This window comes from Dipodomys merriami, unplaced genomic scaffold (genome assembly GCF_024711535.1).
Source record: "Dipodomys merriami isolate MVZ:Mamm:240054 unplaced genomic scaffold, mDipMer1.0.p SCAF_1, whole genome shotgun sequence".
Lineage (NCBI taxonomy): Eukaryota > Metazoa > Chordata > Mammalia > Rodentia > Heteromyidae > Dipodomys > Dipodomys merriami.
The window spans coordinates 45,209,732-45,227,904 of NW_027202270.1; the positions used below are offsets into that span (position 1 = coordinate 45,209,732).

General features: G+C 42.9%; 1 protein-coding gene across 13 annotated transcripts in view; it reads right to left on the reverse strand.

Annotated features, from left to right (window-relative positions):
• The window catches only part of Myo3b (myosin IIIB), a 397,916-nt gene that overhangs the window by 244,193 nt on the left and 135,550 nt on the right, over window positions 1-18,173 (reverse strand). For 12 of the 13 annotated variants that reach the window (XR_011371567.1, XR_011371573.1, XM_070021235.1 and 9 more), the window contains one exon: window positions 11,788-11,943. The exons of the other annotated variant lie outside the window; for it this stretch is intronic. Coding sequence is in view for 10 of the 12 variants with exons in the window: in XM_070021235.1 (XP_069877336.1) it covers window positions 11,788-11,943 (156 nt within the window). In the remaining 2 variants the exon portion in view is untranslated. The remainder of the gene's footprint in view (window positions 1-11,787; window positions 11,944-18,173) is intronic. 13 annotated transcript variants of the gene reach the window in all.

Sequence of the window (18,173 nt, forward strand, 5' to 3'; positions counted from 1 at the left end):
CCCCAAATCTCTTATCAGCCAGCACACCATTTTTCTTGGTCTATGAAAAGAATCAGTCATTACTCACCTATCTCATAGATGGCTGTGAAAACACATATAGTCATGAATACAAAAATTCAATAATACTTTTCAAATGTCCCCCAAGTACTCTTTTAGAATCAATAACTTGAACAACTCCATACCTTATGTAGAATGTCATTAATTAAACCAAATCATATGGGAAATGTCCTCCCATATACTGTAGAGAATCTGTAGAGAACTATCACTGCTGGCAACTTGTGTGTCCACCATTATCACAGAGGATGTCCCCGCCAATACTGTTCTCTCTAGCCAGGTTCCCAGGGCTGGCCTTTCCTGAATGCTTTCCTGGAAGGTCCATCCTACCCCATGCTACACAGATCTCACAGAAGTAGATCAAAAGGGAAAAGTAAACCCATCAGTTCTATAAACTGAGTCATGAACTTATAACCAATTGTCCTCCTTGCTCTAGTTTATTGAATCTACTGCCCATTAAATAGACCTATAATTTGATCTACTACCTATTAAATCCATCTCCTAGTCTCCATAACTGATAAATTTGAAAAACAGATATTTAAAGCATGCATCTCCAATACTAGAACCAGTTTTGCTGCTAATTCATACGAAGATCCAAAATCGAATATAGGTTAATTTTCTTTAATAAAATCAAGTTTATTACCTAAGCAGTTAAAAACTTATTAATCAGAACAATTCATGTCACATTGATGATGTCAAAAAGAAATCAAGTTGGCTTCCCATGGCTCACACCTGCAATCCAAACTACTTAAGAGGCTGAGACCTGAGGATAGCAATTCAAAGCCATGGGAAGGAAAGAACATTAGACTCATCTCCAATTAGCCACCAGAAAAACAGAAGTGGAGGTGTGGCTCAAGGGGTAGAGTGCCAGCCCTGAGTGAAAAAGCTAAGGCACAGCACCCAGACCCTGAATTCAAGCCTCAGTACAAGCATACATACATACATATATATATATATATATATATATATACATACATACATACATACACACACACACACACACACACACACACACACTCACACACAGACAGATATAAAATTAGTTTGAAAAACAAACTTTTGCTGTAACTGGAGCCACTGCACACTTCTAGCTTACCATTTCAGTAAATCAAACAGTAGGAGGGGGTGTATTAATGGCCTAAATCCTGTCCATATAATGCTAAGCAACATTTTTTGCTTGAAGTTCAACATAAAGCAAAATAATGCCATAGTTTGAAATGAAATAATAAAATGTTCATCATATTAAATTTAGCTAGTTTATCTCCTTCCTAAAGGTACCTTGCAACCATGTGAAATAAGCTGTTAAATTTTATTCTACACCTGATTTGACAAAGAAATTCAACAATTAAAAATTCGTTCACATCTCTGGTTCCAGATGGAATAAACACTGTTCATCCTCTGCCTATGCACTGAATACAGTCAAATAGCCTGGACAGAATGCAAGGAGCAGCTCTCCCAAGACAGACAGTGGTGACAGGCAGATGGAAGAAGGAAATCAGAATTCAAAATACCACTGAACCAACGGTGGGTTTTCCAGATGCGTTTTCCTCAGGTGTTCCTCACCTGGACTTGAAGCTAGTCTGATCTGCATACAAGGGAGGTCAAGCTTCAAGGATGCCATTTTTATAGCCAACTAAAAGTAGAGGCACTGACAAAATAAAAACTTGCTTGCAATCTCATAAACAAATAGACTCTAGTGGAAAGTTGATTTTCAGAGTGAATGTATACAGTTCAATATCACCAGGATCCAAATTGGTATCTTCTGAGCCTACTGCAGATTGCCTGCCAGCTACAGTAATCTCGATGTCTATCTACTTCACAAAGTTAACCTCCAAGAATCATGCAGATCCTGTTTGTAAAAGCTGAACTCAATTCTCATTTTTAAAAAATCTTCTCCAATGATATTATTTAAACCAAGTACAGCTTTTGATAGATTTTTATCTGCTGTTATTGGCAGTTTCCCTGCTTGTGGGCAGTTAAATCCTTTAGAGTTATTTACTTGTTCCCAAAATTGAAGTTGATATAGGCTTAAGATGCTTCTTCTCTGATAAAGACAATTTCACTTTCCCAACCCCCCCACTCATACACATACACACACACACACACACACACACACACACACACACACACACTATATTTTAATCTCTCTATATATGTATAGGTATAGTATATAAATGTACCAACTACATGTTAATCTCTACACACATGCATCTGTACATGTATGTCTACGTGTGTAGCAATGTGTCTGTATCTGTGGCACTATATTTCTAATTCAAATAGTATTCCTGTGAAACTTCTACCTGCTCCATTTTCCTGCTTTACGTATAGCGGGGGCCTAATAAGAGATAAATGTTAATGAGGCTCTGGTGAATCCTGCCTGTAGTCCCAGCTACTCAGGAGGCTGAAATCTGAGGACTGTAGTTCAAAGCCAGCCTAGGCAAGAAAGTCAGTGAGACCCTTATCTCCAATAAACTACTCAACAAAAAGCCAGAGTGGAGGTGTGGCCCAAGTGGTAGAGAATTAGCCTTCAGTAAATAAGCCCAGGGAACAGCACCCAGGATGGGTGGACACAAAAAAGAGAGACACAGTGAGAAAAACATTAATGAGTTAAAATTTTATACTAATAAAAGTCTCTTGTTGTTTTATATTTCCTTGTTTTTAATTGAAATTAGTGAAAATAAGTTTATTCTTTCCCAATTTCCTGAGTTAAAGGTGTGTCTCTAGGGAGGGGGTGTAGCTCAGTAGCGAAGCACTTACCTAGAAGTGCAATGTACTGGGTTCAATATCCAGTACCAAAAAAAGAAAAGTAAAGAAAAATAATGAATAAAACAAGATGTGTCTCTAGGAACTATAAACTTAAGGTTGTTTTTTTAAAATTCACATGCTCCATCTAGTGCCTTACTTAAGAATCGCACTATTAGTGATTATTGCTGAAGAATTCTTGTGTGATGTGACTCCAACTAACAAATACTTTTGAGTATTCCAAAGCTTAGGTAGATATAAATATGTATTCTATTAAATCAAGAGTATCTAGTAGCCATGCACCAGTGACTCACGCCCATAATATTAATTACTCAGAAGATTGGGATGTAGAGGATCAAGGTTCAGAGGCAGTCCAGGGCAGAAAAGTCTAAGAGATTCTATTTCCAAAGTAATCATCAAAAAGCCAGGTTTGGGACATAGCTCAATCAATAGAACACTAACCAAGAAAGTAAGCTAAGAAAGAGTAAATGGTAAGATACTAGACAGTTCAAATGGCTCAGTGGCATTCTCGGTTTCTAGGAAAGTCTGCATTGCCTTTTGTTAGATTTCCTACTTTTGAGGTGCTAAGCATATCAGTTGCCGAGACTGACTTCTCAGGCAAATGGAACTTGGGAGTTGAAACTCAGAGGGAAAATTCTGGTGTGAACTGGTACCCAGAATTTGAATTAAGTGCAGCATATGGGTGGGGTTCGGAGTAGGGTTGGCCTTAGGGTTCAAGAATAAGGAAATAGGAGGGGGGAGGAGTTTGTGTCTGATCTCATTGCTCCAGGGAGGTGGCCATGAAGCAAGTCTGAAATATCAAGTTCAAAAACAAGTGAGGAGCAAAAATAAGATGTGAAGTATGGGTAGGACAGAGCCATGCATGAAGGCTACCGGTCTCTGAGACAACAGTGGATGTCAGTGGAGCAGACATGGGGAAGAGAAGTTTCGTGGACCATCTGGGGCTCAGACCAGCTGTGGGAAGAGGGCCTAAAAGGACACCAAACTGGTTCAAGCTATAGTTTAATCTCTCTGCCTGTGTTACAGTGAGACATTTCCATTTCTAGCAGGCTCCCTGGGCCTGCTAGATTATGTGAGCTGCTGGTCTTCTGAATGATTCTGCTTAAAACTGACACCTGGTTCCCAAAGTACCCCCTCTCGGTCAGCTACCCGGGGAGCTGTATCCACATAGGTAGATACGAGTGAGCTTCAGGAGTGTCACACAAAAGAGAAGGATAGGGTCTTCCCTCATTCCTCCCACTTATCAAGCAAAGTGACAGAAGGAAGCTCTCTAAATCATTATTCAAGAATGGGAGGGAAAGCTGGGTGCTGGTGGCTCATGCGTGTAGTCGTAACTACTCAGGAGACTGAGATCTAAAGATTGCAGTTCAAAGCCAGACCAGACAGGAAAGTTCATGACACTCTTAGTTCCAATGAACCACCAGAACAATGGAAATGGTGCTATGGCTCAAAATGGTACAGTGCTAGCTTTGAGTAAAAAAGCTCAGGGATGGGGACTAGTCCCTGAGTTCCAGCCCCATAACATGACCAATCAAAAAAGAAAACCATGAGAAGGAAACCAATCTTTTAGCCTAATACTTAGAGGCCATATACTAGTGAGAGGGTACTGTGTACCGACTTCTAGACCCTGTGGCAGAACTGTTGTGAAGGCTCCTCTCCTCCTCCTTCCCTCTACAGCCAGTTCAGAGCCCTCCCCTCCCAGAGGGATTAGATAATGATCAACTAATGCTCCTGCAAGATTGCAGATACACAAGGAAGTGACAGCTCCTGCAGCTGAAATATAGGAAGGGAGGAAATGAGGGAGACCACCCAGGCTCAAAGACGGTGGTCATCCAGACTCAGAGACAAAGGCTTCTGTGGTCATGTACAGAGCCCAGACATGCTTTATCATCACAGCCAATGGTTCCGAAACGGAAGCTGGAACACTGTTACTACACCACAGTGATGCTGAAGACATCCTGCAAGTCAGTGTTCCCATGTAGTATACTCCTTGATACAGAGCTAATGAGAATGGAACTTTTGACTGCCATTATATAACCATGAACTAGGCATGACACGTACCCTGACTCCTTCCCAGCAAGTCAACTATGGACAAACATAGGCAATATGGATACAACTGCCTACTGAGCTATCTCTGAACCCTAACTTATATCTCCCAAACAAACAGCACAAAACAGAGATTTTTAAAGAAAAGGTTTGGGTGGCAGTTTTATAGTAACGGCTTGTTTTTCATCTGAGAACACTTTTGGCTAGAATTCCAATGAATTAGCATCTTGTCATCAATCATATTAAATGGCATTTGAAAAGAGATCCACCTTCTCCAGGCAGCAAGAAGGAGTGAGATCAGACTAAAATTACCTTTCAACTCAATCATTCATGCAGTCATCCATGGACAGATATGGACCACAGATACTAAGCACACAAGGGTACAGGTTAGCTTTAGGAGAATCTTTAGCCTCTGTGTGTCGAATGCCTTCAGCTCTTTATGAAGTTATCATTCAGGACCTGTTCACTTACATAGGAGTTCAGAAACCCATCAGCCTATGAGCTATGATGAGTGTGTGTCTGTCTGTGTCTGTCTGTGCATGTGCATATTAGAAGGTAGAGAGGGGAGGAAAGAGCAGGGCTGGGTGGGGGGAGTTTGGCAGGTGAGTAGTGAGCATTCCGTTTTTAAAGGTCACTGAAGCAGGTTGAGAGGAAATTAGAAAAACTGAAGCCATTGTTCTAATCAGCCTCAGGCAAATTACAAGGGCAGAATCAAATATCCATTAAACAAAGGGGGGGGGGGAGGAACCCAGCAACTTAATTTTTCTACCAAGTAATACTTAAGTAGACCCTTGACATTTGAGGGCTTAATGTCTGCCATCCCAGCAAGCCCCAGGCCTCCTGGAGGGAGGGGCAGGACAGGTTGCAGGGATTCGTCATTTTACTGAAGTTCATAGTGGAGGTTATGGTCAAAAGTAGCCAACCAGAGTCTTTCTGCTTTCCGGTTTCATTTCACAGGAGTGATTTCTTTCTCTAATAATTTGTCTGAGGGGGAAAATCCATGCTGTCAAGCCTACTTCTCTGAACTTAAGTAGTGAGACCACATAGCCAATGATATTAATGAATTCGGGGATCTGCAAAACTGGTTTGGGAAAGGATTCGTTTTTGAAGATCAAGGAAACAGGTGCTGATGTCAAGGAAATAACCAAATCATTTATAAGCGTCCTTGATAGATTAAGTAACAATATAGCTGAAAAACAATTTATTTAAAAACTTCTGGCTGGGAATGGTAGCAAACACCTGTAATCCCAGCTATTTGAGAAGCAGAGATAGAAGAATTGAGGTTCAAGGTCAGTCCTGGTAAAAGTTAGCTTGAGACTTTATCTGAAAAACAAGACATCATGGTGGTGACTTGAATTCAATCCCTAATACTGAAAGAAATACATAAGCACTTTTGACATTCTTTTAAGAGAGTAAGCATTGGATGGTTGAGCACTGGGGTCTTATGCCTATACTCTTCGCTACTCAAGAGGCTGAAATATAAGGATCATAGTTCAAAGTCAGCCTGGGCAGGAAAGTCCATGATATTCTCATCTCCATGTAACCACTATAAAGCCAGAAGTGGCATTGTCTCTCAAATGGTAGAGTGGTAGCCTTGAGCAAAAAAGCTCAGGGACAATGCCCAGGCCCTGAGTTCAAGTCCCATGACTGGCATGAGAGAGAGACCTTGGATTCACACTGCTCTATTATACCTAAATGAAGTATCCACCATAGCACAATTATCAGAAAAAGCTGAATTCCAACATGAACAATCATCAGGTAATAAGAGTCTGAATTCAGAGGCTCCAGCCTGAGAGGTTTTGTCCATTTTTGCAATCCTACCCGACTACACTTGAATAGTTGGGATTATACCAACTCTTGGTCCATAATCTCCTTTCCAATCATCCTCCACCAAATAAGTTCTTTAGCTTTATGGTGACTGTCAGTCCTCTGATTGACTCAGCCTCCAAGTCAATAAGCCATTTTGTCTTCACTTTGCCACTGTCTTGACCCCTAGGACTGTCCTCCTAGGTGAGATTGCCTTGTCCTAATCCACCATCGTGTCTACGGAAGCCAGGCTCTAGCCTCTGCCTTCTTCCACCCACACCCTGTTCCTAAGAGTCACTCCAGGTGATGAGTATGCTGTGCTGAGTGCTTTACCTACATTATCTTAAATGCTGATTAGCTTTGCCAGACTGGACAGTGACCTTCCACCTGACTTTCTGTACTTCTGAACCACCACTGTGGCTATATTTAATAGACACTTGCAAAGGCTGGAGGCCAAAGCACACTCCTCTCTCAAGGCCACCTGGGTCAGATTTTTTTGAAAGATAGAGACCTTTCAACACTAGTTCCTGCCTTCCACCTCCTGTACCTCAGTCGTTCTGAGTTATTTTCAGCTAGTCTCTTAGCCATCCTTTCTCTCTAGAGACAACCAACCTTCTCTTAGCCTTTTGATCTACTTTCTCTTGCTGCTTCTATTATCTCCTCTCTTCTGTCTTCCACGACTCTCTCTCCCTTCATCTTCCCCCTTCATCCTTCCAAGTTTCCCTCACCCTTGAAACACCTGCCACCTTCCTTACAGCCTGCAATCACCAGCTTCTCTCTCTCTCCCAGGCAAAGGGCTGAAAGGGGACAGAACTCCCCACCTCCAACCCCAGCAGAAAATGGCCCTGTCCCCTGAGACCACAGGCCTCATTCCTGTGGATCAGCTCTCACAACCAAACAAGTCACTCCACTGGAAGGCCTAGGACTGTTCTGACCATGGAGGACTCAACTTGAGAAAGCTGGAAGCTGTGTGAATGATCTGAGAGCGCTTGGCCAGGCATTTGACAGGATAAGAAGCAGGGGCAGTACTTCGGCTGGTCTCTGTCTCCCAATGCCTTGTGATTTCTCTTTGATTGCAGTAGGACCAGGGCAGAGAGGCAGTTCAATCTGGGTAATCCCAACAATCACTGTAGCCTGGCAATGCCTTATCTTAACATCTTCTGCCGTTTATTTATTTATCTATTTTTATTTATTTTATTTTATTTTTTTGTCAGTCATGGGGACTTGAACTCTGGGCCTGGGCGCTGTCCCTGAGCTCTTCAGCTCAAGGCTAGCGTTCTACCACTTGAGCCACAGCTCCACTTCCGGTTTTCTGGGGGGGTTATTGGAGATAAGAGTCTCAAGGCTTTTCCTGCCCGGGGTGGCTTTGAACCTCAGTCCTCAGATCTCAGCCTCCTGAGTAGCTAGGATTACAGGCGTGTGCCTGGGTACCTGGCTCTTCTGTCATTTATAATTGTCCTCCCCACTCCAGCTTTGCCCTGCTCTAGTCCCTCCACCATGCTGAAATCAGAAGGATCTTCTAGAACACAGTCTTGCCTGAAACTCTTTAAGTGGCTACCTACAGCCTAAGGCACAAGTGTTAGATGACCTAACCTCGGTGTACCTGTCCCTTCCTCCTACCTGCCTCTCCGCCAAGTCCAAGGATGCAATTATTCACCAGGTTCCCCATGCTCCCTCCAGCCCTGTGCTTCTACCTGTTTGCTCCTCTGCCTGGAATAGCCTTCTCCTGCACTGTCTCCAACTTGTTCTCCAGGACAGTTCACAGATCATCTTTGACACTCTAGTTAAGGCAGAAGAAACGAACTTGAGGGAAGAGCACAGACCCATGCAGACGTGCAACGCACTCATGGTTCTGCACGGTGGTGGCGGTACAGCAGGACGGACAGTGAGGTCCAGCAGGCAGGACGGCGAGGCACAGCGCGCTGCTGGCTCTGCCAGGCTCGCATCTCAGCTCTGACACTTACTGAGTATAAGCTCTTCAATTTTTCACATTAATGTCCTCCCCAAGCATCGCAACCCCCCTTTCCCAGGTGTTCTGAGAACATTCAGGACAATCTTTAACCTTTTCATCTAAGCTACTCTTATCTGATCGTGTCTATACCACAGCCAGACTATTAGCACCCTATCAGGAGCTGTATCTGGTTTGCCTTTGCAGTCCTTCTGTTCAGCATAGAGCCTGACACCTACACACATAAATGTCTCCCCAAAGAATAAATGAATACATTAAAATTTGAGGAAGAGATCGAAATGGACATTTTTAACATTTTGTACCTCAATACTATTTATTTGTAGATAATCTTCTACAGCAAGTAAGGACACGCATTTTCAGAGATCAAGGGCAAAAGGTAGGAGTGTTAAAAAGAAATGAAACGCCATGAATGTCACTTCCTTTTCCTCCCTTTCCCTCCCTCCCTCTCCTACTCCTCTCTCTCCCATTCGCCCTCTCTCTCGGTTCTGGTGGTGGTACTAGTGTTTGAATTCATAACTTCAGATGTTCTACTACTTGAGCCTATAGTGGTTTAGTTTATTTTTATATAGAGTCTTCCACTTTTCCTTGGGTAGGCCTCAAACCATAATCCTCCTCCAGTCTCTGCCTCTTAGGTAGCTGGGATTATAGGCAGGTACCACCACGTCCTATGAATACTGCTTGTACCACTACTAACATTTACTGAAGGTTCACTCTACAGCCAACACTGTTCTAGACATTTTACATGTAGACTCTATCCTTTATAGAAGACAAGTTCTGAAGAGAAAAATGGAAGGACTTCATCCAGTAAGTGGCTGATCTGGGATCCAAGACCGGCAGAGCCAAATGGTTTGAGTATCTCATTGTCCTGCCTGCTGGGTGGCCACCATCATGCAAAATGCTCAGTAGATTTCGCCTCATACATTCTACTCCTTAATTCACCTTGTTTCCTCTACCAGAACTAGAGCCTTGCAAGTTTCAATGTAATGGATGGCTGAGAGTTTTTCTGCCAGGCTGGAAAACATCTGTGTGGCCAATGCCTTGTAGTTGCTAGAAGGAGGTGGCAGTTCCACGCATTGTGTTCCCTTTGGAATCACTATCTGGACCTCCTAAACAAGGGATTCTTTGGGCTGGGAAGGTGGCTCAGTGGTAGAGTGCTTGCCTTGCATGCCTGAGGCCCTGGGTTCGATTCCCCAGCTCCACATATGCAAAAAGAAAAAAGCCGGAAGTGGCGCTGTGGCTCAAGTGGTAGAGCGCTAGCCTTGAGCTGAAGAGCTGAGGGACAGTGCCCAGGCCCAGAGTTCAGGCCCCCCAACTGGACCCAAAAAAAAAAAAAAAACAAGGGATTCTTTAATGCTTTCATACCTATTTGCAAGGTTATTTTTTCTAGTGGTTGCTCAAAAAGCACAAACTCCCAGTGAAACTCAAGATGACAAAATCTCCATGAGTCCTGTGAAAGGACTTTGCCACCCTGTGAGTCTTTTGACTTCAAAGGAGTTCACACAGAGAAAGCAAAATTACAGCAAGGGTGTGACAGAGCAAGAAGTCAGGATTCTCTATGGTAGAAGCAAAATTCAAGGTGTGGCTCAAACCTATAATCCAAGCTACTCAGAAGGCTGAGATCTGGAGATCACAGTTCAAAGGCAGCCCAGGCAGGAAATGCAAGTCTCTGGCTCCAATTAACCACCTAAAGTCCAGAACTGGAGCTGTAGCTCAAGTGGTAGAGCTCTAGTCTTGAGCAAAAAAGCTCAGGAACTGAGCTTAGGTTCTGAGTTCAAGCCCCAGTACAAGCATGCTAAACAAATAAACAAACAAATAAGAATGAAACAGAGAACACAGATCTGGATACATGAATGGAATCAACCAGACAAGAAAAACTGTATAACTAAGTCTTAGATCTCAGGACCAGGAGAGGTGGTATCTCTAAACTGGACTCTGGCATTTAAGTGCCAGGTTTATTTTGGTTTGGTTTAGGTTTTGCTGGACTGCATCTTCATTTTGGTAGGGGGTGCTGCTGGCCTGAAGAGGTGGAAGGAGACTGGTGACAGAAACAGCAAAGGATCAAAGGGATTTCAGTTCCCCTGGGGCTTAAACACAAGTTCCTACTGTTTCAAAAAGGGGCACCAAGTAAGTGACAAGGATTTTTCTGCACTTCCCTTCCTCAAAGGCAACTGAGAAACCACAGGAGGGGAAAGAGCAACAGAGATTCTGTTTTGAAGCTGGCAGTAATGAAAAAGAAAAACAGCAACACTGAGTCACCTTGTAGCGCCACCTCCAGTTTCTTTGAGTTCCAATGTCAGTGTTTGGCTTTTTCTGACTTGTAAACAGTTTTCTGCAGAATTCATGAATATTTTCAGCACTTGTGACTTAGGAGATTTGATTTTTCACCTCCAGGATGTCAAATGTTCTTTTACTAATAATGGACTTGAGCTTGTCTGCATTATGACCACTTTATAAAACCAAATAATTGCTCAGCAGAGGAAGTAGGCGTATTTTTATTTAACTTTTTTTCTTAAAGGGAAATTCTGCCATCCTCTGGAAGGATTTATTTCTTAGAGATGCAGCATGAAACATAAATTTAAACATCTGTACTGAAAACAAACATTTTGAGGGAAAAAATCTACTTTCAAAAGATTTAAAAATACTAAATTGATGCTAAGGAATTTTTAACTAAAGAGGAAACAGTCTCATGGCATATTAAAAATAAAAGGGGAAGAAAGCCTACTATTTACCACATGATCTTTCTAAAACCAGCTGTAGCCTACTATTCAGCAATAACCAGGTGGAGATTTTTTGCACATTTTCAGCCCATGATTACAATTACCTCCACTGGTTAAAAAAAAAATCATACACACACACACACACACACACACACACACACACACACACACACACACACACACACATTTATCTGTTGGTTTTTAACTAGCGCTAACGGAGCATGAAGACAGAAAGATGTCAGCCATTTGAGACAAATTAGCCACAAGGGGCAGTTTGTGTGAGAAGCCTTTCCCACATAGCCCCCAGCCCCTGGAAGAGGAGTGCTTAAGTACCATGTAAATGCAAGGGTGCGATCATTGCCCATAATAACACCACGTAGGTCAAAACACAAGCCTGAGGAAGAGGGGAAAGATAGGAAAGCCAAGCCCTACCTGGTCTTAGCAGCGGGATTGAGCTGCTTCTGGTCCTGGAGCACCTTGGCCAGCTGTTTTTGCAGCAGCAAGACCTTTCCGTGAGCTCCCTCAATAAATGGATGGTTGAGAAGATGTGTGACGGAAGGCCGCTGTTCAAAATCTTTAATGAGACACCTGTTTAAAAAATCAACAAACAATCTAAAGTGCAATCTTCAAGGCCCTGTTCCTCAATGATGACAGGAGGTGAAACAGCTCATTGAGAAACCCTCAACCCTGATTGGTAGCCTTACATACCCCTTTCTCGAGCAATATGTACCAGAAAATAGAAAAGGAATCTCAAACAATTTTATGAAAACATCAGAAATCTATTTTGGCTTGTTTTCAGTAAATATTGAAGGCAACCAACAGTTTATTTTGAAGTACTCAAAATATTTTTTTAACGAGGTGGGTCAGAAAATTTTCTCATTTTCATTACCAAAAAAGGTTTTCAACAGTCAAGTTGCTTAGACTGTGTATTTATTTTAGAAGCGTATAGAATTAAGAGCCATCCCCTCAAATAAATCCTCATAAATGAAATGTCTATTATTTGATGGTAGAAAAATGCTTTTAGAGCATTTTTAGAGAAATCTTAGAGGAAGTCCAGCAGCAGCTGGATTTCCTTCTGAAGGAAGGATTGCCTTCTCAAGCAGAAAAACCTCAGAACAAGAAATGACTACTGTGTAATTCATATGAACTGAGATGGAATTATACAAAAGGGGTGGGGAAAAGTCCATTGGAAACAGAAATAATCAGGTCACATTTAATAGTCCTGTTCGGTTAATTGGTTATAATCTTACTGGGTTGTAACTACTTTCTGTTTCGGATTCAATGTCATTTTCCAAGAAAACAATGACTTAGTACATGTTGCTGCATGCTCTCTGTGACAAAGAATGACTGGGACACTAGGAAAATTCTAGTGAAATGGAATCTGATGGATTCTTTTCCAATTACCATGACATTTCCATTCTGAACAGCTGCCTTGGCTGAGAAAAAGAAATTTCAACATTGTCCTGTGAAGTTACAATATACTGCAGGCACAAGCTAATACTGCATGACATAAATGGCACCAGATCTCCCAGCAGTGGTATGCCAGCGACATCTAAACCACTATATATTGTAATTAAATATGCTAACAAATGTTAATTAAAAAACACCTGACATTTCCTTAAGCCTCTTTTTAGACCCTTTAAGAAGAATTCCCTTTATTTGGTCTTTTTAATACATTTTATCTTATTTTTCTCTTTTAAATAAAATTCTTAAAGCAACTCTCAACTGTTAGATTTTCTAAGAGTTTTAAACCTTGGCAGTTTTTTACTATAAAACATTCACACCCCTCACCTTCTAATCCTGAAGGAGAATGGGTGGCTTCGCAGGTCCCTCAGTCTGTCAGTGTGAAGATCCTCTCAGGGGTTCCCTGTCCCTCAGAGCTGGAGCTTGCTGCTAGACAAGCCAATGGCACCTAGGCCTTCCCTCCCCTCTGCTCACAGGGCTAGAAATTCCACCTCCTCCTTGCCATGGGAAGAAATCAATCACTTGACTTTTATAGGTTCAGGGCCTTTTGTATAAGCTATTATTTTTCCTATCAACAACGCCAAATCAGTGCACATGCTTACAAAAGACTGTTCTGCCTGTACATCAGCTGTCTTCCCTTGTTTTCATGGATGCTCATCTGTCTATGTGACTGCTAAAAGGAAATCAGTGCAAATCATCCCATTTTCTAGGACAAGAAGCAACCCAAAGGGTAGTCCCACGGTCAGTAACCCAGCAGATGTTGCATTCCTTCTGGCTTGAGGAATCGTGAATGAAAATTCCTAAAATAAAATCAACAGGTGGGACAGGTATCCAGGACCTGCGAGAGCCACTGCTAGGACTTCCCAGTGGCAGCAGGTAGGTGATACTAGGTCTTTCTCATGTCTTCAGCCCAGACACCTGGGGCTGAAGTGTTCCCTACATCTCATTTTCCCCACATAATACACCACACACACACACACACACACACACACACACACACACACACACACATACACACACACACACACACACACACACACACACACACACAGACTTTGAGGTTTGCATTTTTGTCTTCCTATCAGTAGGAACTTGTTGTAAGAGAGTGGCAGCTATCCCAGCCTGGGGACGGTTTAACAGAAAGGAAACCACGTTTATGGAGGGAGAGCATGCTGCTGGCCCACACAAGATGGTGCAGTGTGAAGAGGGGAAGGAGAAGGGGAAGGGAAAAAAGAAAGGGAAGGGAAAAGAAAAGAGAAAGGGGAAAGGGGAAAAGAGAAGGGGAAGGGAAAGGGGGCAGACAAGGAAAAAGGGGGAGACTTCTGGTGGGACTGGAGTTAGTGTAGGGAGAGGGTAGGGGGAGGAGCTGACCCCAGAGTCTGGGAACCTCCCAGAGTCAGAAGCAGGGGTGACAGGCCGTCCAGGATATGACTTCAGAGAAAGGGAGGTAACTGTCCCAGGTGTGCCGGTCACCTGCCACCTGGGTAATGCAGAGACTTCTGGGGGAGGACGCAAGATCCTCCTCAAAGCAGGGAAGAGGATGTCTACATGCATTCTGGCACACAGAAAAGCGGCCCTTTTCTGGAAGGCAAACCAAACAGGGACTAGCTCACAGCCTCAAGAGAACCGAGACTGAAGGGAGGGACAAGTGGCAATTTTTTAAAAAGTTCACGAGTTAGATGAGAAATGTAATCACTACCTTACGTATGCGGCTGTAACCACTCTGTACATCACCTTTACAATATTTTTTTAAGCTCACAGTATGTGAAGGAGGCAGTGATCTGGAGTTGCCTCCCATCTTCCTCCCTGGGACAAATGCCTTATCAAACCTTAAGAGAATAGGAATTTGGAATCTGGCTTGCCATTCAAGGTGGTAAATCTTGTTTTCCAACTTTAGCTGAACTCATTGTGGGAATGGGGGCCCGCTAGTGTGAGGTGAGTTGGAAAAAGCACTATGGGTTTAAGGAACTCCATGAATAAGTGGATGGATGGGTGGATGGATGGGTGGATGGATGGATGGATGGATGGATGGGAAGGGGAGGGAAGTAAGGTTGGAGGAGGAGGGAAGGAGGGAAAAAAGAGAAGAGAAGAAACTAGTTTTCTAGGAAAGGACATTTAGAAAGCATTGATGATCCTCTATGCCAAGTAAATTTGAGTTTCATAAAGCATGTATTTATTAGACATATTTTTAATCCTAGAATTAAGAAAATTGCTTAATTTTGTCAGTCTTTCCAGACTTAATTGGTTGCAGACCTATTCATATTTTCTTTTTTTAAAATCAATAACTTCCCCCAAATGACATCCACGGATACTCTTCTGCAAGAATCAGTACTATGCTTTTGAAATAGAGCAGAGAGATGAATCCTCATCTCCAGAGGCCCATATGCAGATATCTGGGGGCTGTTGTTTCTGCAGAAGACTATGTCTCAAGTTCTCTCTAGTTCTTCCCAGAGTCCTTCACTCCAGAAAAAAAATGAAACACAGACTAGCTTTGGGAAACCCATATCATAAACAAGCATAAGCCTTTCATTACCAAATATTTTAATCTCCTTTACTCTTTTTTAAAATTTGGATTTAGAGCTAGGATGGCAGTGGTTCAAACCTATCATCCTAATTACTCTGGAGGTTGAGATCTGGAGTATCACAGTTCAAGATCAGCCTTAGCAGAAAAGTTCACTATATTCCACCTCCAAATCATACTCCCCCCACCCCCCAAAAGAAAAGCAGAGCTGGAGGTATGATTCAGGCAATAGAGTACCAGTCATAAGAAAGCAAGGGAGCACAAGGCCTAGAATTCAAGCTCTGGTATAGACACTATGAACACACATACACATACACAGACACATACACATACACATACACACACACACACACACACACACACACACACACACACACACACAAACTGAGTTTAGAAGAGGTTTCCCTGTGCTAAAGAACAAAGCAACAAAACAAAAAAATTAATTCTACCAAAGGATGTGTGTCAGAGTCCTTGAATCTCAAGGCCATGGTAGGTGGTTTGAATATGATAGAGAAATCCACCCGCAGAAAAATAGAGTACAATTCAGCCTTGAAGGAAATCAATCTATCACCTCATTTGAAATTCTAGTACTTTTCATCAGGCATTCATGACTGAAGATTAATTCTCAGAATTCATTAGTGTCACCACATTAAATGTAGGTTGTTGCAGCCATTTTCAGCCAGCCTGACTTTGCCAAAAAACAAGCCAAAAGCAAGGTCGGGCTCTGGCACTGGGAGCACGCTTCTCCAAGACAACAGTGCTGCTGAGACACAGGGCAGATCTGCGCTGGGACCTCCCCTGTCATGACCAAGTTCCCGGCTGCCTGCCACAGGAGCCCTGTTTCAAGAGTGGCAAACACATGTTTACTCATGAATGGACATGCTCCACATAGAGCCGCTGAATAAGTAAAAACTAAAAATACTAGGAATTTGGGGAGAGGATTCTTACCCCATATCATAGAGCAAAATGAGATCCAAATTTAGGATTGAGGCTTCTTTTAATTTCTTTGTAAATAGACTAACTTTCATGCGCATAGCTGGCCACTGAGATAACTGAGTGCCCCTGTGGGTGCAGAATAGCTAAATGTTTTTGATCTGAGCAAACATTTTTCTGCCCTTGCCATTCCTGGTGCCACCCCTCCCCTCCCCTCCTCTCATCATCAGACAGAAGCCTGACTGACAAAGAGGCTCCACAGCAAGAAGAAAAAATCCTCCAGAGGATATGCTAATTATAGGCTAAATAGCAGAGCCCGTGGTGCTCCATCTTAAATGAAAATTTCCATTCTGCAAGGCAAGACTGTGACAAACTAAAGCGTTTTCATGACTAATGACTAATAGCCACCCCCCCCCAGCAGGCTAAAACACTTGACATTGCTTATGTTATTTTAGTAGCCCACCTCTCTGTTCAGTGGAATATTTAATGGCATTTCTATTTCCCTATGGTATTCAGTGGTGGGTTGTCTGTCTGCTGAGACATGAAATTCATACTAACTTCACACCTGTGGTGGCAGGTGGGTGCTCACCTGAAGCTGTAAGATCAGATCCTGTGCTCAGCAAGGCAACTCTAGTCATTAGATAACAGTTTGTATTTGCTATAGGAAAAAGAAGACTGAGAAGGTATGACAGTGGGTCCATAACAGGAAGTTCAGTGACTTTCTGAGGTGCTAATGGGAACAGATTGTGTGTGACCAAGTCAGGAGAGAGGGAAGGATCACAGGTCAACCACCAGCTTGCTGAGATCTCTGGGCAGGACCGTACTAGGGTAGCAAGAGAAGCAACTCAGCCTGACCTCATCTCTGAGGTTCCACAACGAGCCAGAAAGTGAACCCATTGGGAGCCAGAAAGTGGGCATATTCACCAAGCACAGGGAATACAGGCATGCATCATCAGACCATGCACTTGGTAAGAAACTGAGTAACTTCTCCAAGTCAGTAAAGAAGGTGATGAAAGAAAACATAGGGTGGTGTGAAGTCAAACTACTAAAACTAAGAGCAAATAGGACAGAATAGACTTCAGAGGTAAGGAACATACCTCTGAGTATGAGTTTCCACACAAAACCCAGGCCCAGGACAAGAGGCCCTGCTAAGACAGAGAGCTGCAATAATGCCCCGCGGTAATAATGCCCAGCACTGCAACTGCAGTGGAACTTGCCAGCTTACTTCTTCACCTTACCCTGTCCTGATCCTTTGGTCAATATTAAATAATTACAAAAGCCCAAACTAGCTGGTTGTATTCTTAGAAAAGGAGATGTGGTCAAAATTCTAGATTCTCCACACTGATTCTCTGGGGCAGGCCGGGGGCCACAGATGGAAGGAGCAGAGAGGAAAATATACCGTGGATTAATGGAAAATGGGTCTGGGGAGAGAGGGAGCGCTGTAGAGATGTTAGTCAAATGAGATGATTTCCTTTGGAACAACCCAGCACAGGTGAAGATAGGGAACAGGGTAAACCGAGGTAAACCGAAGGCACGCTGCGGGGATGGCAGCTCTGTGATCATCCTCCAACACTTGCCTCTTCTGTGTATGCTGGGCCCTCCAAGACCTGTGGCTTCTGTGGAAGCACGCCCTCTACTGGACATGGTGGCAGCAGAGGATACTTCAGTTTTTGTAACCTAGGTCTAAGGTGGTAATTACCACCTTTTACAGTTACAGATATTTTATATGATCTGGTGATGCATGTCTATAACCCCACCATTTGGTGAGTTGAGGCAGGAGAATGATGAGTTTGAGGCCATTTATGGTATACAGTGACACCCTGTCTCAAACAGACAAATGATTTATTTAGTCCCCTTCCCACCAAAGAACCCAGCCAGGCACATGGCTCAAGCCTATAAT